Here is a 22,178-nt window from a genome sequence, read left to right on the forward strand (position 1 = left end):
ACCTTCCCACAGAGGCCACCCCTGCTCCCAAAAATCTCCCAGTTTCTAGACGAGCTCACATAACGCCCGTCATTGAGGGTTGTTCCCCCTCCAGAAAAAAATGGGAAGAAACTTCATTGTTGACTGAACAGTCGTCGATCCGGGGAAACAACAACCCCTCCTCTCCTTCCCCAATCCAGGGAAACGCGAGTTGTCAGTCGAAATGGATCTGGTTGGATTGATATCAGCCAAAGAATTGATATTCTTTCTGGTATTTAACCAAAAAAGTGATAGTCTTATGTCACTCCAAATGTGGTTTTAGATAAACAGATTCTCTCCCCTCTGTTGTTACAAAACATTTCGCGTGTCAACATTTAGGGACTGTATCAATTATCTGGCTCGAGCTGCAAGGGGAGGGAGGGGGGTTTTCCCTTGTGAGAGGGATTTGGGTTATCATCCATATTCATGGGAGAGATTCTGCCGCCTTGGGAAGGACGGGATGGAACCTTTAGAGAAGGGAGAGTTGCCTTGCAAAGCCTTTGTGGCTGCAAAACGATTTTATTTTTCCTTTTTCGGATCGTTCGGGCTCCGAGCAGAGGCAAAGAAAACAAACCTGGGTGACGGGCGAGTTTTTGGGATAAAGGTTGAGCTCGGAGCTTCAGGGATAAGAAGGGAGCAGGAGAACGTCGCTGTGGGGTCAGAAGGAGGTTTGAGCTGCAGCCACTTTTAATTAAAACGAGCAAATGATTAACTCCCAGGACGCGGTACAAGGATGGCAGCGGGTTCGCTCCAGGGGGCAGGATGTGTCCCTGGAATGGATCTTTGCTCCTCATCTCCCCGTTCCTGAGGATGGTTGGGTTTTCCAGCACGGCAGGGAGAGGGTAGGAGGGGAGGTGATGATGGAACAATTTGGTTTTAACAATATCTCTAAGGAAAAACGAACAAGAAATTATAAAATACCATTTTTTTCCCACCCTGTTTTCTGCTCCACTTTTTGCCCTCTGGACACAACCAGAGGCAGGCTCTGCTTCAAGCCCCTTTTCTGTCCCTTTTCCACCTGGAGCTGCAGGAGTCTTGCCACTCAGTGAAAAGGGATCAGTGGTGAATCAGCCTAAAACCAGAAACTGGTTTTGCAGGTGGAAAGAAAACAGGGGGGAAAAAAAGATCATCTCCACACCCACAAAGCAGAGCAGCAGCATCCCCACAGCAAAAAAAATGGGATGTTCAAGTTTTTCCCTGTGTAGCAAAAATAATGGATTTATTTTCCAGGTATATTTTTTAATTCCTCCCTTAGAAGGAAAAAAAACCTGTTTATGACCTGCCTTTATTTCCTTTATTACCTTCATTTTAATCTGTTGCCTTTAGTGCTCTGGCACCAAACCTTCCTCTTATTCCCCGACTCCTTTCCCTGCTTCACCCACATCTCCTGTCTATTTGCTGTCCCTTTGCTCTTCCTCGGAGAATTGATCCTAATCCTCCAAACAATTTCGCCGGCGTTCGAAGGTCCAGACACTTCTTATTCCACTAATCTAGGGAAGAGGATTCTGGAGACGGCTCCGTGTGCCCCCCTCCTTGTGCCCTCAGCCCTGCACGACCTTGGGTTTATCTCCACAAATCGTTACGATTTCCAGGTTCTTTATTTTTAATCAGGTGTTTATTACAGAGGTCAATGGCAGTCGTTTGGCTCCTGTTGAAGTGAGAGTAGGTGTTTCCGTGAGGAAATGGAATCAGAGAATTGTTTGGGTTGGGAAAGACCTCCAAGATTGTTGAGTCCGAACCTTGCCCAGCGCTGCCGAGGCCAGCACTGACCCATGTCCCCAAGTGCCACATCCACGGGTTTTTTGAACATTTCCAAGGATGGGCAGCTGTGCCAGGGCGGGACAACCCTTTCCGTGAAGAATTTCTCCCTGACATCCAGCCTAAACCTCTCCTGGCATAACCTGACACCGTTTCCTCTCCTCCTGTTGCTTCTTTTTTGGGAATAGAGCCCGACCCTCCCCAGCTCCCCCCTCCTGTCAGGGAGTTGCAGAGCCAGAAGGTCCCCCCTGAGCCTCCTTTTCTCCAGGCTGAGCCCCCCCAGCTCCCTCAGCTGCTCCTGCTGCTCCAGCCCCTTCCCAGCTCCGTTCCCTTCCCTGCACACGCTCCAGCTCCTCCTCAATGTCTTTCTTGCTGTGAGGGGGGAATTTGGGGTCATTTATCAGACGTCTTTGAAAACGTGGGGCAATTTTTCAGATGTCTTTCACCTTTTGCCTTTGTTTGCCTCATTATTTACTCAAACTATTCCACATACGAGGCAAAAACCTCCTTGTTCTCCCCGTTCCCACCCGGGACTACATTTCCCGTGACGCCCCGCGGCCGACGCGCGCTCCCCATTGGCTGGTGGCCACAGCGCGGCCCCGCCTCCCGGCGGGAGCGGCCGGACTACAGCTCCCGGCGTGCCCCGCGGCAGCTGCGGTTGGCCGTGGCCAATGAGCGCGGCGGCGCCGCAGGGGGCGGGGCCGGGCGGCGGGGGAGGCTGTTTAAAGTGGCGCCTGCGGGATGGCGGAGCCGGCGGACTATCCCCCGTTCCAGCTGGGGAAGCCCCGCTTCGAGCAGGTACCGTGCCGGCGGCGGGAGGCGGCTGAGGGGGGACACACAGTGTGTGTGGGGGGGCTGTCCCTGCGCGCGGCGCGTCCCTCCCCCACCCCCCTAACCCCGGGCGGGGGTCTCCCCGCTCCCCGCTCCTCTTAGCCCCGCCCCCGCCGCGGGGCGGTGCGCTGATTGGCGCGCAGCCCGCCCGCGATTGGCCGGCGGGGCTGTCACTCAGAGCCGCCGCCCCCTGCCCCGCGGCGGGTCCCGCGGCGGGCACTGATTGGCGCGTCCCGCCGGGCCCCCGTGGCGCGGGGCGCAGGGCGGGGGGCGCGGGGCCCGGGGGTCGCGGGTTCGAGCTCCGCAGGCGCCGCCGGGGGCGGCAGGGTTGGGGGGAGGGTCCCGGTGGGAATGTCCTTGCCCCCCGTGGGATGGTGCGAGGGCTGGGTTATGCCCCGCGAGCCCAAGGGTGCAGGGCGGCGAAGAGCAGTACTTGGGGGATGCTCCAGGATGAGCCAGGGATGCTCCAGACGGGCACTTCGCCCTCCTCCCCGTGGGCTGTCCAGGTTTGGGGGGGGCTGGGTAAGGGCAGGTGCTCCTGGCTTGGGGATTGTGTGACCTGGTCGAGGTGCCAGCCAAGGACAGGCTGGCACGGAGAGTCTGGTGGGGCATCCCTGTGCTCCACAGCTGACACCTGGGGGATGGGGAGGGGAGCCCGGGGCTCACACACCTGTGCCCAGGTGAGCAGAGCTGATGTAGGGATGGAGTGGCCCTTCCCCGCTACCACCATCCCCAGCTGGTCTCAAGGTCCCTGGTGTGGCTCACAGACACCCCTCCTCCTGCCCCTGCAGCCGTGTCAGGCTGATAAAGTTCATTAACCCTCCTTCAGCCACCCTGGAGAAGAGCGGGAGGGGAGTGGCTGGGGAGTGGCTGTGGCCACTGCTAAAGCCAGAATGGCAGCAGGAGCCTGCTCCTTAATCGAGGGTGTGTGTGTCCCCAGTGGGACAATCTCCAAGGAGACCCTTCCTACTATCCACAGGAATCCAGGACCACTATTTACCAACCAGCTGCCTCAGCCTGGCTGGACCCAACCATCCCTTTGAGTTGCTGAGAAATCCGGTGGCAGGTTTCCCATGGGAGCCAGCTCCGAGGTGGTGGATCCACTTCCCACGCCCCATATCCTTATGGGGCTTGGAGCAACCTGGCCTAGTGGAAGATGTCTTTGCCCATGGCAAGGGGTTGGATTTAGATGGCCTTTAAAAGGTCGCTTCCAACCCCAAACCCAGCAGTGATTCCGTGATCCCTGTCCAGGAGGTCACATCCCTGGAGCGACAGGGAAGGGGTGACTTCCCCCCTGCAGGAGCCGAGGGATGCTCAGGCTGTGGAGAGATGGAGCTTTTTAATAAGGAGAGGAGGAGGAGGAGGAGGAGGAGGAGACGCTACTCCCTTCTAGACACCACAGATGATTCCAGGCACACTTGGCAGCGAGTCAGGCACAGAATCGGTGCGTTCTGTTCATTAAGGAGCGACTGTCACTTGTAGAAGCATTTAGAAAACGTTTCGAGGGCTATGGCAGGATGTTAATGGCTCTGTGTGTGTGTGCTCAGTGGAGTGGGAATGTCCTCTTCTCCCTGCCACCCCTGGGAATGTCCTCTCCTCCCTGCCACCCCTGGCAATGGGTGGGTCTGAGATGAGGGTTGTCCTGCGGTGAAAGCGCCCTTGGCACTGGGTGCTTTGGGGGTGCTTCTTTTCCAGCATTAGGAATCACTCCCTTTCTCTTCTGTGCTGGTTTTATCCCTTTCCTGTGAATTTTCCAGCAAAGGAGTGCTGGTGGGAGCTGCAGGATGGGTTGTGGTGCTGCTCTTGCCCTGTGCTCCCCTTTTTTCTCCTGCTCCAATCCACCCGTGGGTGATGGACAAACTGGACAGCCCAGTTTGGGATCTGGCAGCGTTGTGAGGTCACAGGGCAAGAGAGGTTTGGATGTTTCCATGGTTTATGGCTCCTGGTTGGATCCTGGGGTGGACTCTGCTCCATATGGGGCACAGCAGCCTGTGCCATCAGCACCAGGACCTGCTCCCATCCTGGCCTGGCAGAGCCCAGATTCTTCATCCCTAGATCAGACTCTTGCATTTCCCCCATCATGACCTTGGTGTTCCCTTCCAAGCACAGCCTCCAGTGCTGGAGAGGAACCCCTCCATCCACATTCCCAAGGGATCGCTGGGCCCCAAACCCCTCGATCCTTTCCCATCAGTGATTTCCCCACGCACCTCTCTGCCTTTTCCCGTTCTTTCAGTGGCTTTCCCGGGTTTTTATCTGTTTGTATGATCTCAGCTTGAGCTGCCAAAGGATGTTTTGGGAAGGATTAGTGACGCTTGGGGTGGTTGTTTAAATTCTGGACGACAACACTTCTCTTCCCTCGGCGGCGCTGGCCGGGAGCAGCTCTGGGGCTGCTTAAAGGGAGGTTTGATTGAAACTGGGGCCGGGAGAGATGCGAGGGGGGGAAAACAAGGAAAAGTTCTGTGTCAGGAACAAAACCCTTGGAGAGCAGGCTGGGCTGCCTGGGGGTTTGGTTCAGAGGAGTCACGGTGCTTTCCTTCCCCTACCGTGACCCGGCGCTCCCGGGAAGCGGCTGAGCCGAATTTAGGGCAGCAGAGGGGACACGTCCGTGCCCAGCACCACCTCTGCAGGTTATGAAATTCCCCCTTTTTTCCCCCCCTGGCTTCGCAGTTCACTTGTTTTCCCTCATCTCCAGGCAAAGAGATGTTCTGTCGAGTCACCTTTTTTTTTTTCCCTTCGGTTTCTTTGCCGGAAAGAGGCTCCGAATCCCGATGGGAACAGGCTATTTTTAGGGGAAAAAAGAAACGAGGACGTTTCTAGGCTTGAGAATGTGTGATAAGGACTTAATTTTCTGACAAGTAGGCCTAATTGGTTAGAAATACTCCTAGTTTTTTTGCTTTATTTCCTTATTTTATTCTGTTTTTTTAAGGATTTGCTAAGTGCTTCCTCTCCTAAATCCTAATGCGTGTTCCCAGTGCTCTGGGAGCTCTGCCTACAGCCCAGGAATTTATCCTGGGTAAAATCCAGTGGAATATGTCCCTGCCAATGGAGTAAGGTGATCTTTAAGGTCCCTTCCCTCTAAAAAGCAGCACGGGGTTGTCTCGGCTGGTGCAGGAGAACAACAAGAACAGGGGAAAAGGAACAAGGAGGGAGCCGATTTCCTTCCCAGCTGGAGTCAAGCAGGGTCATCTCAACGTGCAGGAGTAGGAAATAATAATAAAAAAGAGGTCACAGGACTTGGATCCTCCAGGAGAAGGAAATAAAGGGGAATAAACCCGATCCAGAAAGAGCTGTGGCTTCTCTCAATGACCTTGTGTTAAGAAGCTGTTTTAAAATTCCGTAATGAAAATCAAGGAAGGAAAAACCTGCAGTTTCACAGGTTGGACTTGATGACCTTAAAGGTCTTTTCCCACCTAAATGATTATGATCCTAAACATCTTTTGTGCCTTGGGCAGCTCAGTTTGTGTATGTGCAGTCATGGAGTGTGGGATGTATTTGGGATGTTTTATCCCATCACCCAAACGTGGCAATTCCAGGACATCCATATTAACATCATCCTTAGGGATGTGCTGATGTCAGAGCTTGGCCCTGCAATATTTTAAATATTGGAACTCAGAGGTGTTTCATGTAAGGACATCAGGGCTAAAAATCGCTGTTTCCTGCTCTTGAATTTGGTAATTTTAAAGCCCAGCCAGGGTTTATTACACCATTACCCCAATCATGGGCCTCCAACACTGTCCTGAGATCCCACATGGAGTTCTGCATCCTTGGCTAGTGGAAGGTGTCCCTGCCCATGGCAGGGGGTGGAACTGGATGATCTTTAAGGTCCCTTCCAACCCTTTCCAAACCATTCTTTGGTTCCATGAATTCAACCTGCCAAAATCCCCCATCCATTGGCTTTTTCAGCCAGGACTGGATTTTAAATGAGGACTTGGTTTGTTTGTGTCTTTTCCTGTAAGTTGTAAACCCCTACAATTGCATGTTAAAGGTTCCTGTGCTGAGCAGAGCACAAGCAGAGCTGTCACTGCTGGTGGCTGATGTCACTGAGGTGCAGGAGCTGCTCCCATGTGGATCTTGGCTCTTTAACATTAAAAGGTCAAATTAAGAGCACGAAAGGACTGAAAATCCATAGTTTGTGCCTAAACTTGCAGTGGGCTGGACCACAAGTGTGTGTGAGATTACACATTCTCAGCCAGGCCTTGTCATGGTCCACTTGCTCAATGGCTTGAATTGCCTTAATTTTTGTTTGGTTTAGCTTAAATCTCTTCCTAATTAATTTAAAGCTGGCATAAGCCTGATTTTTAGCTCACCCCACCCCCAGGTCTGCCTGCCTTTTGCTCTGGCTTAATTAAATCCCTTTTAAAATCCGGTTGTAATTAAACTGTAGTTGTCCCTGTCCCCTGTTTTTCCCAGCAGAGGCTTCTTGGAATCTTTTCCCATTTAAAGGTGATAAACACCTTGGTAATGGTCACTTACCTTCTCCCACTGCTCCTCTTCAAATTCCTTGAGCCTACAAGGAGTATTTCCCTTCTTGTTCTTATCTTGGAGTCTTCATGGCCGGCTGTGCTGAGCTGGATCCATAACACTCCTGAGCTGCTGTGCCCTGGGAATTAATATTCCCAGCCACTTCATCTTGATGCAGGCTGGTGAGAAGTGGTCCCAAAATAGCCACGATTAATCACAGGAAATTTGTGTTATTCGGGTTTTTTTTCTCCCAGGGAAGTGTTTACTACAGCAGATGTTACAGGGATAAAGTGGTGAAAAAGACCAGGGATGGAGGTCTGGGAGCTGAAGGTCAAAGTTCTGGGAATCTCACAAGCTCCAGCCCTGGCTGGAGTGTGACAGCAGAGCTGGGAATGAGCCTGTTACAAGGGAACCATCCAGAATTCTCTTGGAAATCAGGGTTTGGTTGTTGGAGGACACTGAACAGGACACTGTTCCTGTGTCCCGGGGCTTGATCCTCATCCTGTTCCTTTGGTATTTCATGGAACCAAAGAATCCTAAAGTGGTTTGGGTTGGAAGGGACCTTAAAGATCATCCAGTGCCACCCCCTGGATGGCAGGGACACCTTCCACTAGCCCAGGTTGCTCCAAGCCCCATCCAACCTGGCCTTGGACACTTCCAGAGATCCAGGGGCAGCCACAGGTTCTCTGGGCAACCTGTGCCAGGGCCTCCCCACCCTCACAGGGAGGAATTTCCCCTACATTTTTACATTACTAGGATTTGTAGGATTTGATGGGAGGTTTTTTCCCCTTTTTTTTTTGCATGCAGCTCTACGAAAACAAATCTTAGATTAAAAAAATTCTGATGGCTTCTAGTCAGGAGACTAAACCCGGGAAGCAGGAAAGGATCTGGAGGATGGAAAGGCGACCAACAAGGTCTTAACAGTGAAGCAGCTTTCCACAGTCATCCAAAAAGGAAAAATACAAAGTCCCATGGTTGGACAGCAGGAAAAAAAATGGGTATTTTTTTGTTCAGGGGTTGTACAGTCATGGTAAAGACACTGCAGGAGTGAAATAAGGGTGGTGACGGTGAAATGGAGCCTCAAGAAGACAACATGGCTCTTGGTTTGACCTTGGTTCCATTTGATGTGGTTCTCAGAGGGCTTTTGTTGTGGAGAAATGAGGCTCTTATTCATCAGAGTTCAACAAAGCAAAGCAAAACTTGTTCAGACTCATATTCCTATTTTTTTTTTTTTGGTGTTCTCTTTAAAATCTCGGCCTGGTGGGAGTGAAGGACGTTCCATTTCCTTGTTGGAAGGACCCTGGACTAGAGGCAGCAGAGGGAGGAGTTCTGTTGATGGCTTGTCTTCTGTGCTGTCCCCAGGTGTGATGAGGAATGCTGAGCTGATCAGGATGCACTGAAGGATCAATCACTGCCACGGGAGTGCAGCTCCTCCCGTTTCTTGGGATTTGGGAAAGAGAGCGGGAAGATTTTGGCTTTAATCGAGGTGACAAAGTTTGAGCCTCGGGGTGACAATAACCCTTCTGCTGGAAAGGGTGTGGGGGGGTGAGCACCACAGATTTGTAGGAGTTTTTCATGTCAGGGCAGCTCCTAAAAGCAGGTTCCTGAAGTTGTGTTTTAGAGAGCTCGTGGTACCGCAGAAAGAAAGAGGAAACCACAGTGCTGAGTTGGGTCTTGTTGCCTGTTACAGGGGAGGGAGGATGGGCTGGAGCTCCTCACCTGCTCCCTGTGCATTCCTGAAGGTCAGAGATTACAGAATCATGGAATGGGTTAGGTTGGAAGGGACCTTCAAGACTATCCAGTCCCACCCCCTGCCATGGGCAGGGACACCTTCCGTCAGCCCAGGTTGCTCCAACCTGGCCTTGGACACTTCCAGGGATCCAGGGGCAGCCACAGCTTCTCTGGGCAATCTATGCCAGGGCCTCACCACCCTCACAGGGAAGAATTTCTTCCTAAAATCCCATCTAAATCTATCCTATTTCAGCTTAAAGCCATCCCTCCTTGTCCTGTTGTCCTGTCACAGCTTGCCCTTGCTAAAAAGATGTTCTTCAGAACTGGCTTCCTCCTTGTGTTCCAGCCTAGGGAAGGAGCACTTGTGCATTCCCATTGTCCTTTCTTTGAAGTAACCGTAGCAAGAGGGGGATTCCTTTATTTTTTTAAAAAACAGGGATGGAAGAAGCAGGCACTGGAACAGCCCTGGCTGCTCCCAGGTGAGTAGTTGGCCCTGGGTGACCTTGCACCATGAAGTTCCTTGTGGTGTCTTGAGAGCTGTTGTCCTGACTCCACTGGAACAGTCCTACCCTTGCCCTGGGGCTTGTCTGACCACAGACTGGACAAGTTCAGGCAACACCACCTGGAAACAAATCCCTCATTCCTTCCTGCACTGACCCAGGTTGGGCAGAGAAGCTGTGGCTGCCCCTGGATCCCTGGAAGTGTCCCAAGGCCAGGTTGGAGCAACCTGGACTAGTGGAAGGTGTCCCTGCCCATGGCAGAGGGTGGAATGAGATGGTCTTGAAGGCCCCTTCTAACCCAAAGCAGTCTGTGATTCCATGATTTGAGGATTAGAATTTGGGCACTCAGCTGAAGCACCAGGTCGGCGCCGGCACTGGGCAAGGAGAGGAACAGGGAGTGTGGGAATGGGATTACATCAGGATGGGTTGGAGCTGCTCAAACCTGTCCTTAGCTGGGTGTAGCTGAGCTTGACCAGGCAGGATCAGGCCTGGAGCCCAGGGCTGGAGCTGAACTAACCAAACCACGACCCTGGGATACAGGATCGGCTCCCTGAGAGCCTGGGCAGCTTGGGAATTGAAATCTGCACTTCAAAAAATAACATTTATATCCCGCACGTTTGGACTTATGGTCTCCTTCCTTCTTCCCTGACATTTGCACCTTGGTTAAGTGGGTGTAAAATATTGATGCTCCGTTTAATTCTACTCAGTGTTGTTTTTCTCCCTGTGAGATGAATGTCACAGAGGTAAAAGCGGTGGAGAAGTCGAGACCACTTAAATTTAAACACACCCCCCCCCTCCCATTCTGTTCTTGTTTAAACCACGTAATTCCAACTGCTCTGGATCCTCCTGGTGTCTGCTTGGCATGGAGCGAGTGCTGAGGGACGGGCAGTGGGAGAGGGCCGATGGAATGTGGGAGATGAGGATCAGGGAGAACTGTCAGGAGGGGCCCGGTGAGTCAGGGATTAGTCACATCCCTCCCTGCACCACTGGGAAGCGCCGGGCAGCGGCGATGGGAAGGATGGGAAGGACAGTGGCATCTGCAGGGAGCTTCACCCTCAAAATCAAAAGCAAGGCAGCAAAATGTCAAGCTCAGGAACGCTAGAAAGTACCAGAATTAGTGTTAATTAAATCCATGCTAATTAAAAACCGCTGTGCTTTTTTTTCTTTCCCTCCCTCCCCAAAGTTGTGTGCAGTGATTTGGTTTAATTGTGGTTTTTGGTTCTTTTTTTTTTTAAGAGCAGAACATGGAAAAATAACAGAGAGAGAGAGAGTTTTGTGAGCAGGGGTGTTGTGAGGTGTTTATGAGGACAGGGTTTGCTGCTCAAGGCTGGGAACGGCCCTTGGAGAGGGATTTCTGCTGGAATAAGGAGGCAGAATGCCTGGTGCTTCTCTGTGCTTGATGGATGGAGCAGAGGAGAAGCAGCACGTTTCAGAGGGCGCTGCCAGGCAGTGATTAAATGCTGTTCTCAGTGCTGTATCCACACTCCAGTCCTTTATTTATAGCACATCCCTGCGTTAAAAACGCAGCAGGAGATTTGCCGGCACGTGGCTGGAGAACACCCGGACAGAGGGGTCCTGGGGTTTGAGGGGATGTGGAAATCCGGGATCTCCCTGGCTGTGGTCCTTTCCACATCCATGGTGTGCTGGGAATTTTGCTGGGGAGAAGCCACAGGACAGAGAGGGGCCACTGGAGCAGAGTGTCCTGTGTCCACTTGGCCTTGTCGGGGTCCGGAGGAGGGTCTGGCACTCACCTACCTCCAGATCAAAGAATCCAGACTGATGTTGGAGTGATGATGTAAATGTATCCTGAGTGCTCTTAATATATCAGCATTTCATGGTCTGGTGCTTTGAGTTTGCATAAATTACATTTTTATTTTTATTTTCTAAATACTGAGTCTCCTTTTCTCCTTTCCTTTGGAGCTGCCCATGATCTTCCCCTCCTGTTTCACAGATCTCTCCTCCCTTCTTTCAGACTCTCTTCCTGGTTCTGGAAGTGTTCCAGGCCAGGTTGGACAAAACCCTGGGCTTGTTCTTAGAGTGCACATTTGGAAAAATCCAAGCTGGATGTGTTTGTGTAGGGATGACGCTGTGGGAAGATGCTCTTGCTGGGAGAAGCAAGTGTTTGAAGGACCAGAAAGGGATCCAGAGAATCCTAAAATGGTTTAAGTTGGAAGGGATTTTGAGAATTACTCAGTTCCACCCCCTGCCATGGGCAGGGACACCTTCCACTAGCCCAGGTTGCTCCAAGCCCTGTCCAGCATGCCCTGGGACACTTCCAGGGATGCTGAATCCACAACCTCTCACTTCATGGTAGTCTATCCCCAAAATCCATGACCCTATGGTGCTGCTGGTCCTGTGAGGTGGATGTTGGCAGGAATGAAGATGGGAATTCCCTCGGGAATGTTGCTCAATGTGAGAGGTCTGGAGCTGCATGTTGGATTTTTGTGGCTTCAGCATTTCCCAGTAGTCCCACAGGCAATATTTCACTTCTGGGGGAAAAAGTAAAGGATATTTTAGCAGCTTGCTGGTATTCCTTTATTAAAGCATCTGGATTGGTGTCCCATCATCAGGGTTCAAGTCCTCACCTTTTATCTTCCAGACTTCCTATCAAAAATTCCCTTTAAATACATTCTATAGTATTTATTTTTAGTTGCTACTTAATTCTGCAAAGGAAATAAAACCTTTCTCTGCAGCAGGTGAAAGGCAATTTCTCACTGACCATGTTTTGTTTCCTTTTCCTGTTTTTTTCCAGACTTCATTTTATGGCAGATTCAGGCACTTCTTGGACATCATCGACCCCCGCACTCTCTTTGTGACTGAGGTAAAATACACACACCTTGGGTTTGGGAAAGTGCTGGTTATTAGACAGCTTTAGATTAAAAACAATTTCTTCTGTGAACAGCACAAGTAATGAAACCGGGTCTCCAGTGGATTTGTGTCTCACAGTTGATTGATTGCCCGACTGTTAAATCCAAACTGAAACTCTCTTTGTGTTATCCATCGGTGAATCCACACCTCCCATCTCCCTCCAGTAACTGGTGAGCCCCTGGACTGGTTTCTGGCAAACTTGCCACTGATTTAATCTTCCCAGAAGGAAAATTCCTACAGCTCTTCATGGAAAAAAAAATGCAGGGGAGGAGATGAGAGAGCAAATATTAATTCCACGGAGGACGTGAAGCTGGGTGGGTTTGTGAAAGTTTTGCACTCAAAACCACCTTTTTCCATAGTTTTTCCTTAGTTATTAACCTGTTTGTAGCAGGAGTTTGGATTTCTGGTCCTTTCTTTCCGTTTAATGTTGTCCAGAATTATTTCAGTTCTTTGCTTTCATGAAATAGTGACTGAGAGTGATGGGGAACACACAGAAGGAATATTTCTGCTTGTGATTCTGCCTGTTGGCCAGCAAACTTGGGATTTTGCTTTCAGTGAAGGGCAGCTGCTTTTTCCTTTTTATTTTCCCTTTTTCTTTTCTTTTTTTTTTTTTTTTTGTTTGTTTTGAGGTGGGGTAGTTTTAAGATGAAAATATACCTACAAGCAAATCTCAAACCCCAGGGAGCTGAACTGCTCCATGTAGCTAGTGGAGAACTGCACTGTGTTGGCAGGGGGGGAAAAAGACCCAATGCAACTATAAATAATGTTTTTCTTCTAAATCAGCTTTTTTTTTCCCCAAAAACATAAGGATGAGGTGTATCATGATGTTAACTTTGAGTACTTTGTGTGTGCAGCCAGGGGAACAGCAGAAAATAAAGCAGCTGTTCTTACACCATCAAACTGAAGATTCTACTTTCAGATCAAAGTCTGAGATGAATTTTCCAAAGCCTTCAACCTCCCTGTGGAGCTCAGCTCTGGGAGGTGACCTGACAGAGGGAGAACATCACAATTCCAGGGAGGAATCATGGGATTACCTGAGGGTGCAGAGCACTTTGCAGATTTTAGAGGTTTTTTTGCTGTTTGAAGAGGATGAGAACACTTGGGCCAGAATAAAACCAACCCTACACATGAAAGGCTTGGAGCTGCTCTTACCTTAGGGGAGGTTTAGTGTTCAACAGGACTGGGAGATGTCCAAGGCCAGGTTGGACAGGGCTTGGAGCAACCTGGGCTAGTGGAAGGTGTCCCTGCCCATGGCAGGAGGTGGGACTGGATGGGCTTTAAGGTCCCTTCCAACCCAACCCATTCCATGATCCCATGATTCTGTGTCCAGTGCAAGGCAGTGAGAGTTGAAGGAGCATTTTTGGCAGTGTGGGGAATCCTCCATCCCTTGCCCTGGGGCTTGTCTGACCACAGAGTGGACAAGTTCAGGCAACACCACCTGGAAACAAATCCCTCATTCCTTCCTGCACTGGCCCAGGTTGCCCAGAGGAACTGTGGCTGCCCCTGGATCCCTGGAAGTGTCCAAGGCCAGGTTGGAGCAACCTGGGCTAGTGGAAGGTGTCCACTGGTGGTGAAATCCCCTCTCTGACCAGGTGATTTTGCACTAGAAAGCTTTGCAGAGTTGATGTTTGCTGTGTGTTTTCCTGGGAGACGTTCCCATACTCCCTGAGGATGAACCTGGACCCGGGTGCTCCCGAGTCAAGGTCACCTGGACAGAGGTTCTGGTAGGACAGAAAGGGGTGATTTTGCCCATCTTTTTGGTGGATTTTGTTATGTCTCAGCTTGTTTTTTTTACCTCTTTTTTTTTGGAGGAGGATTCTTTTGGGTGGAGATCATCCATCCAGTTCTGCTTAGTTCAAATTTCTCTTAATTTAATTTCCATATTCTAGTAACAACCCTCACCTTTCTCCCTTCTCCTCTAATACGTGGTGTGTGTAAGTATGTGGTTTAATCTGTCAATTTTGTTTTCAATTTATTACATTTTTAATTTATATATATTTTAATCTGGAGATCTCGCTGTGCACAGTACAGGACCAAACTCTGGGTTTTATACAATGGCACTGATACAGGGAAAAGGCAAAATTCCCAAACCTGCTTCCTGTGTGTCCCTAAAGTGGGGGGATCTGGGTGAACTCGATGGAGTTTTTGAGGAGGTTGGCAAGGTTGGGAGTTCAGAGTGATCAGCTGGTGTAACTTCATTTTTCCAGACAACTTTTGAGGAGGTTCTTCTGAGAAGGTGAAACCCAGGGGAGGGAAAAAGAGCAAAGTCTGAGTGGCCCATTTTTATCCTGAAGAAAGTGGTCAAAACCAAGCAATTTTGGGCTCCAAACTGAACCTGAACAGACAAGGGAGGTTTGGTGTCCTTCTGCGGGGTCCTCTAAGGGCAGGTCTGGATTTCATGATCTTCAGGAATGGCTTGGTGGCTTTCCAAGGGTGAAAAAAACCCTCTGTCTGTTTATTTTGGGAGTCTGAATTATATGACAGCGACAGCTCAGAAGACTCGTAGCACATTTCATGATGTCCACACGAGTTCCCTTCCCAAAGGAGCCCTTTGGCAAAACAGACACTTGAGGTCACAAGAAGCACTTCCTGGGGGATAAAATCCTGCTTTTTGCTTGTCCTGGCCCTGCTCTGTGTGTCTGATGTCGTGCTCTGGAACCAGTCGTGTGTCTACACGTAGGACTCAAAGCTGTTTGGTTCCCTTTGACAAGCGAGGTGGCAAATTAAAATCTAGGAAGGGTTTGATGAGACACAGCTGTGCTAGGAGAGCTCCTTCCCGCTGACAGATGGCTGCATCTTCCAGGCCCAGGGTTCTCAGGGAACAAATAAATTGCTGTTTGTCTTGGAGGAGCTCGCTAGAAAACAGGGGAAAAAAAAAATAGATAAATGAGTCTCTAACGAGAGTGGAGGTTAATCCCGTGGAAAATGTAACAATATTTGATTTTTCTACGTCCTTTTTTTAACTGCTGGTGTTCCATCATCGCATCCTACTGGTGGCTGTGTTTTGGGGAAGGATGGAGTGATCCCTCTGAGTGGGGAATCGAGTGATATCGAGTGTAATTAGTCTCAGTGACACTCCTCTCTTACTCATTTATTTTTTCAGCGAGGCAGATTTTTAACACAATTAAAAATTTCCTTGTCTTCCAGAGGTCCTTAAGGAGTAATCCCTGGGGGATGCACCCTGAGGACTGGATTATGTTGTACCTGTGCTTTTATCTTCAGTGGCTTCTGGTAGAATAATTATCTGTATCAAACTCACCTACCGGGTTTCTCTTGCTTTCTGAGAGCAGATGAATTGAAACAAGGCCCCGGCCTTGTGTCAATATTGCAGCCACCTCTAAAGGGGAGGTTTTCTCCTGTGCTAATTCACCTCATTACCGGCTCTCTAATGAAATCATTTTTTTTGGCAGCTGCAAATTTGCAAACTTCTCCCATAGGTGGGAAATGTGTCATTTCAGAGGCCAACAGGTCCCGTGGCCGAGAGCACGAGAGGCCCCTCAGTGGGTGCAACGCCTGGTTTTGAAACGTGTGAGGTTAAAATGATTGGAATAATACTTTTAATTGCTCTGCAATTAAGGTCCATCGGCAGAAAGCAGATATTTTGCTAAGGCAAACTTATCCCATCTGACATTAACCTGGACATGCTGTTAATGCTCCGTGGGAAGCTCTTCCTGGAGAAAGATCTGATAATAATTCCGGGCAGAAAAGCGAAATAAGAAGGAAGCTGAGCTGAGAAGGGGCTGTGTGTTATCTGCTTTTGCTTTATCTCATTGTTCAAAGCCTAAGTCTGCAGAGCTCCGAGCATCTTGCATTCCCATATTTGGGTTTAAAATGGAAGCAGGATTAGATGTATGTTATTTATATGAACGATACCTTCTTACTCAGCAGATTGACTGTCTGTGTTTATTCAGTGTCACATCTGCTGGCTCCACTTGAACAAAAAGTTTCTGGCTCCTGTTGTCTGTCACTGTGGATCCAATACAATGGGGCCAGCTGGAGTCAAGTCTGCCGTATGTGTCATCCCTGGAGCAGCGAGACAAAATCGGGAATCGCGGAGCGGCTGATGGCACAGCACAGCTGGATTTCCATACCCTGCGTGGAATTTGAGGTGCTGGTGGCCAGAAGATTCTTGGTTTGGGTCGTGTGCCAGTTGGGCTGAAGGAGAAACCAGCGAAACTGCTGCGCTCGGCGGATCATCCGCCCCCAAACCCCAATCCAAGCGGAGCAAGATACGGATTGTCCCAACGTGCCCCATCCCATCAGTGGATTTCCTCTTAAAACCCTCCGGTGCAGAACTTACCTCTTTTGGTGTTGGTTCTGTAGCAGGAATGTTGTCGTGCTCCTGGCATGACGACTCTGATTATGGTCTGTATGTGCACATATGGGTTTCTGGAGACAGCTCCGAGCCATGTGCAGGCCTCGGTCGGGATCCAAGAGGAGACAAGGCACAGATCTTCCAGACAGAAACTGTGTGCCCTTGAGGGAGAGGGGGGCAAGATGAAAAACCAGTACCAGAGCTCAGGTGCTGGGTGGAGGTGTCTGACTCACGTGTGTGTGTGCAAACATCTGTGGGACACAACGTGGTTGTCCTCTGTCCTGCCACGGTGCCGGAGCGATGGCTGGGAGGGACTTGGGATGTCAACAAAGGATTCCTGGAGGTGGCCACCAGCTCGGTGTGATGTGGGATAATTTCCTACTGGCGTCTCTGGGTTGGTTCTTTCTCCTCCTAAACAGCAACCTGGAGAAAAGAAGGCTCAGGGGGGACCTTCTCACTCTCCACAACTCCCTGACAGGAGGGGGAGACGGGAGGGATTTGATCTCCCAGAGAATGAGGAGCAGGACAAGAAGAAAATGGCCTCAAACTGTGTCAGGGGAGGTTGAGATTGGATATTAGGGAAAAATTCTTCCTGGAAAGGGTTGTCCCGCCCTGGCACAGCTGCCCAGGACAGGGGTGGAGTCCCCATCCCTGGTGGGATTTCAGAGCCGTGTGGATGTGGCACTTGGGGACGTGGGTTAGTGATGACCTTGGCAGTGCTGGGTGGATAGTTGGACTTGATGTTCTTCAAGGGCTTTTCCAACCTAAACAGTGCTATGGTTCTGTGCCTCAGGCTGAGTCAGGTGGTGGGTTTTGGCTGTGCAGCAGCTGGTGTAGGCTGTTCATGCAGCTGAACGCTCTCCCCCTCCCAACAGTGCCTGCAGGCAGCTGTCCTGGCCTATGGTAACTCCCAATCTGTGACTGGGAATGACTTGGCAGGGGGCTGGATGGTTTGAATCCAAATTATGCCAGAGATCATGCCCAGCCATAGTCATAAAACCCAAGCTCGTGGATCAGTGATGGCCCATTCCATACTTCTCAGCGAGCCGAGCTGTAATCCAAACCCGGAGCGTTTTCCAGCTGTGTTCCTCACAAAGCAACAACTGAGCCTTTACCCAAAGCCCTGTTGTTGTTGGGTGGTGTTTCCCAGCTGGACGTGGCTTGGGCTGCTGTGGTGGAGCCCCAGCCGTGGAGCCTGTGCTCGGGAATGGCTGCTCACGGTGGATCCCTGGCACTGCTCGTGGGCTGAGGTTTGTAGGAACATCCTCCGGGCGCAGATGGTCTGTCTAGCACCCTATTGTGAGAGCTGAGACCCCATCATCCACCACGAGAAGTGCTCTAGTTTTTTTTTTCTCCTAGGGAAAGGGGTAGGAAAGAAATGATACACACTAAGAAAAAAAAAACGTGGCTGCGGGGTTTGGTTGTTTTTCTTTTTTTTCTTTAAGTGATGCTGTAAAATCTCGAGTGACACTTCATCCCACGGACAGCAGCAGAGAAATCAAGCAACAATAAATATTTGAAACAGGAGCACAACCTTGTAGACAGACCTCTTTTTTTTTTCCTGTTAAAGTGGAGATGAAGTGTAATCTTAGACATTATCAGCTCTCACAGTGATGCTGCATCGTGCTGAAAGCCGGGGAGTGGAGCTCGTTGGCATTTGGAGCTGTTGCACGTTGTAAAGTTTGCTCCTATTTTTTTTTTTTTTTTAATTTTCTGGAGGTTCTGGTTAAAAGAACCTGCTTGACTTTTCCAGAAGGGATACGAGGCAACAATGTCTTCTCCCTAAATTTTGCGGCTCGTTTGCTGTAACTACCTGAACACCTCAGAGCCGTGTGAAAAACCTTCTTCTTGACACAAGCCTTGGTTGAACACTTTTGTTCAACTTTTTGTGCCACCCTGTTGGGCCAGGACTCCTTTCCCTGCAAAAGTTCCCCCTCTCTCCCCACGGAGCTGAAAGGAGGAAATTCATGAAGACTGCGATTTTTTTTTTTTTAATTATTTTTTTTTTTTTAAAAGCAAAATCGAGCTTTTTTGTTTTCTGTTTGTTACCACAACTAAACAAGATGGGATCTGGCCAGGGTTGTTATAGTAACTACTAAGATTTCCTCAAGAGAAGGAGGAAAAAAATAGAACACAGACCCATTCATCTCTTCCTCCCAGTTTTTCATTCAGAGTTACATGCTGTTCTGGGGAGATAATTTGCAAGACACGCAGTGTAGGTAATTTCAGTGACAAAAACACATACCAGTAATGAGCACAAATGGCTCTCCAGAATGTTGTGCTGGCACTCCGGAGTTATTTTTTCCAGCTTTGGAGGCAAGAAGGGTTGTCTTCCCTGGATCTGCAGTCATTAGGCAGTCAGCTGTCAGGTTTTTTTCACCTCTGGATTATCAGGCTGTCTGTGATACTATACAACTGTAATTTATTGATGCTCTTTCTAGGTAATAACTCCGTCCTGATATGATATTTTTAAACATCCATGAGGCATAGAGCTACCAAGAACAACCTCAAGACCCTTGAGTCCTGTTGTGATCTTGTAGGATTGCTCCTCTTTACAGGCTGGAAGTGCCTGAAACAGCCTAAAAATCTGATTTGTTTCTCATGGCTGCAGCCCTTCGTGGTTTTCCACTGATCAACCAACCCTCTTAACTGGCTTTTATTGTAGTTGATCATTCCAGCCACAGAGCCCTGAGGGCCTTGCAGGAATTTGAGCCTGTCCATGATGTTGGATTTCATCCCGTGTGTCCCTTTCTCGAGATCAGCTTTTGTTCCCTGTGAGATCCTAAACCCTTCTGGAGGAACAGAATGTCACCCAGTGCTGCATCACCAGAAAACACCGCCCTAATTCAGAACTCTTCTTTTTTTGTCTGATGTCAAGAGGACTTGGCTTAAGAAATAAGGACTCATTTCTCTGTCTGGGATGTTGGATAGTCATGGAAAAGGATGACCAGTGACTGACCTTATCCATTGAAACATTCAGGACACATTTCTGCTCTTAAAGACTGCAAGCTCCTTCCGGAAAAGTCCAGGAAAGGACTCACATATTCACTCTACCACTTGCATATTGTTTTTTAGTAAACTGAGTTAAAATTTTAAGGCAGATTTAGCAGGTGTCTGTGGGGGGTTTTTTGTGGTTTTTTTTAACCAGTCGTGAAAACTTTTATATGTGAAGTATTTTTCTGATTTTTGGAGCAAGGCACAGTTGTTTCCACAGCCAAGTTTTTAGGTGACATGGAATTGCCTGGCCTTTGAAGGAAGGTGGGGTTCCTGAACACCCTCAATCATCCATCTTTGATACTCAAACATCCCTAAAAACCGATGGATATGGCTTTCTGAATTTCCCAGTACCCCAGTAAAATGGGAATAGAAGAGGAAAAGAAAGTACCCACAGCTGGCACTAAAATATAGTCTAGTGTTGGCCTTAAATGTCTTTATTTCAGATCCTTCATGCTCTCAACATCCCCTGGTCCCTTTTGGGATGGGGAATAAATGTGCCAGCAGTGGTGGGGGAATCGTCAAGTGGACCAAAGCCCCACCTGGTAGGAAATTATCCCAGAGCACTCTGGGAATTCAGGAGCTGGTTTTGATGGTCTTTGGGGATCAGTTCAGGATATTCTGTGATTCCACATCCCAAAAAAGTGGCTTAGGAAAGCCTGAGAAGGACGATCCACAGCTCTTTTTGGAGGGGTGTGTCAGGCACGGAGCTGAGTGGAAGAGGAAACCAATTTCAGGGCAACATTCCCAGAAACAGGGCAGAAACCCGAAAATTTATCACTTGTTAGGTGTTTGTGGTGCCACAGGGCTCCGAGTGTGACTGGGAACGCTGGGCTTGACCAACACAACCAAACCCCATCTCTGAGCCCACCTTTTGCCAAGAATATGAAGGTTTTTCCCGAGGTTTTTCCTCTCTCTGATTCTCAACCTCCTTCGGTGTCTTTGCACAGACTCCCTGTTCTGCTGAGTAGCTCCTAATCCCTGGAAAAATCTATAAAACACACACACACACACAAAAAAAAAAGGGCTGGAAATAACGTGGGGCTGACGATGTGAGCTCAGCCGCTGTCAAACTGGCCGTGGATCCGATCCCAGGCGAGGGAATCGCCGCGATTCCGTGTGTCCCGCGTGCGGAATGTTTCCAGGACAATGGTCCTTCATTAATTGCTGCTTTCAGGTTGGCGTAACCGCCCGGTGCTTCCAAGGAAACAACAAAGTACTCTTTGATGTTGGCATGAAAGGGGGGAAAGTAGTTTCCCTGCCGCCGATTCCATGGATGCGAGTTCCTAATGAGCCCCGGGACGTTCGCGGTGTCGACGGAGGGATTGTGGGAGATGGGAATGGGGAGCCTTTGGCGGGATTGCACCAAATCCACACGAGTGGATAGTTCGGGCAAAACATCCCGTGTTTCTGAAATTTCTCCGGCACTGACGTTGGAAAAGTTGGCTCTGCCAAAACAACAGAGCCGGTGCCGAAATGCCGACCCGGAGCCGATGTTACTCGTCTGGATGCCAACCTGCAGGAGGCTTTGGGGGGTGTGTGGCCGAGGGATTTGTTTGGCTTCAGGTGTTTGGGAGGCTTTCCTTGGTGATCCAGTGCTTTCTGCGGGTGGAGGAGCAGATTTATCCCCACCAAAGCTGCTCTTTGTGTCCTGACTCGTTCCTCTTAATCAAAGAACCTTTCTACCTGTTTGCTTCTGCATTGGGAGGGTTTTTTTTTCAATTAAAAAAATATATATTTTATAGAAATATATGTATTTTCAAGGGGAAAAGGTATATACTAATATACATATATACTATAATATTATATAATATGCATATATTAATATACATAAAATACTTGTAAAACTAGGTATATATTAATATATAAAACTTAATGTGTATATACATATATTAATATATGGTAATATTAATACACAATACATACATATATATTAATATATTAATGTATATATTAAGATAGACTTACATATATATTAATATATTAATGTATATATTAATATATTAATGTATATATCAGTATATACTTATGTATATATTAATATGCATATATGTATACATATATGCATATATATTCTATATCATGCAATTTATATACACACAATGTAGAATTGTAGGATCACAGAATCCTTAAAGCTGGAAAAGACCTCTAAGATCATACTATATGTTTATTGGAATTATTATACATGTAGTAATTATTATATATTAGTATATGATACTTATGTGTATATACACATATTAATATATGTATAGATAATATACAATTTTTAAGTGTATATATTAATATATTTATATATTAATATATAATACTTATGTATATATACACATATTAATATATGTATATATAATATACAATACTTAAGTGTATATCTTTATATATATGTATATATTAATATACAATACTTGTGTATATATTAATATACATATATGTACACTTATATACATATATATTCTATATAATGTAGTTTATATACACACAGTGTAGAATTGTAGGATTATAGAATCCTTAAGGCTGGAAAAGACCTCTAAGATCATACTATATATATTTATTGGAATTATTATATAGGTAGTAATTATTATATATTAATATATAACACTTATGTGTATATACACATATTTATGTATATATAATATACAATACTTAAGTGTATATGTTAATATAAGTATATATGTATATATAATACTTAGGTATATATTAATATC

General features: G+C 48.1%; 1 protein-coding gene across 1 annotated transcript in view; it reads left to right on the top strand.

Annotated features, from left to right (window-relative positions):
* The first annotated feature begins 2,467 nt into the window (after positions 1-2,467).
* The window catches only part of SFXN5 (sideroflexin 5), a 98,768-nt gene continuing 79,057 nt past the window's right edge, over positions 2,468-22,178 (top strand). The window contains exons 1-2 of the mRNA XM_051798245.1: positions 2,468-2,574; positions 12,052-12,120. Coding sequence (XP_051654205.1) covers positions 2,518-2,574; positions 12,052-12,120 — 126 coding nt within the window. The 5' untranslated portion in view covers positions 2,468-2,517. The remainder of the gene's footprint in view (positions 2,575-12,051; positions 12,121-22,178) is intronic.

Source organism: Manacus candei, unplaced genomic scaffold, assembly GCF_025592945.1.
Source record: "Manacus candei isolate 608988 ecotype Guabito, Panama unplaced genomic scaffold, ASM2559294v1 h1tg000048l, whole genome shotgun sequence".
Classification (NCBI taxonomy): Eukaryota; Metazoa; Chordata; class Aves; order Passeriformes; family Pipridae; genus Manacus; species Manacus candei.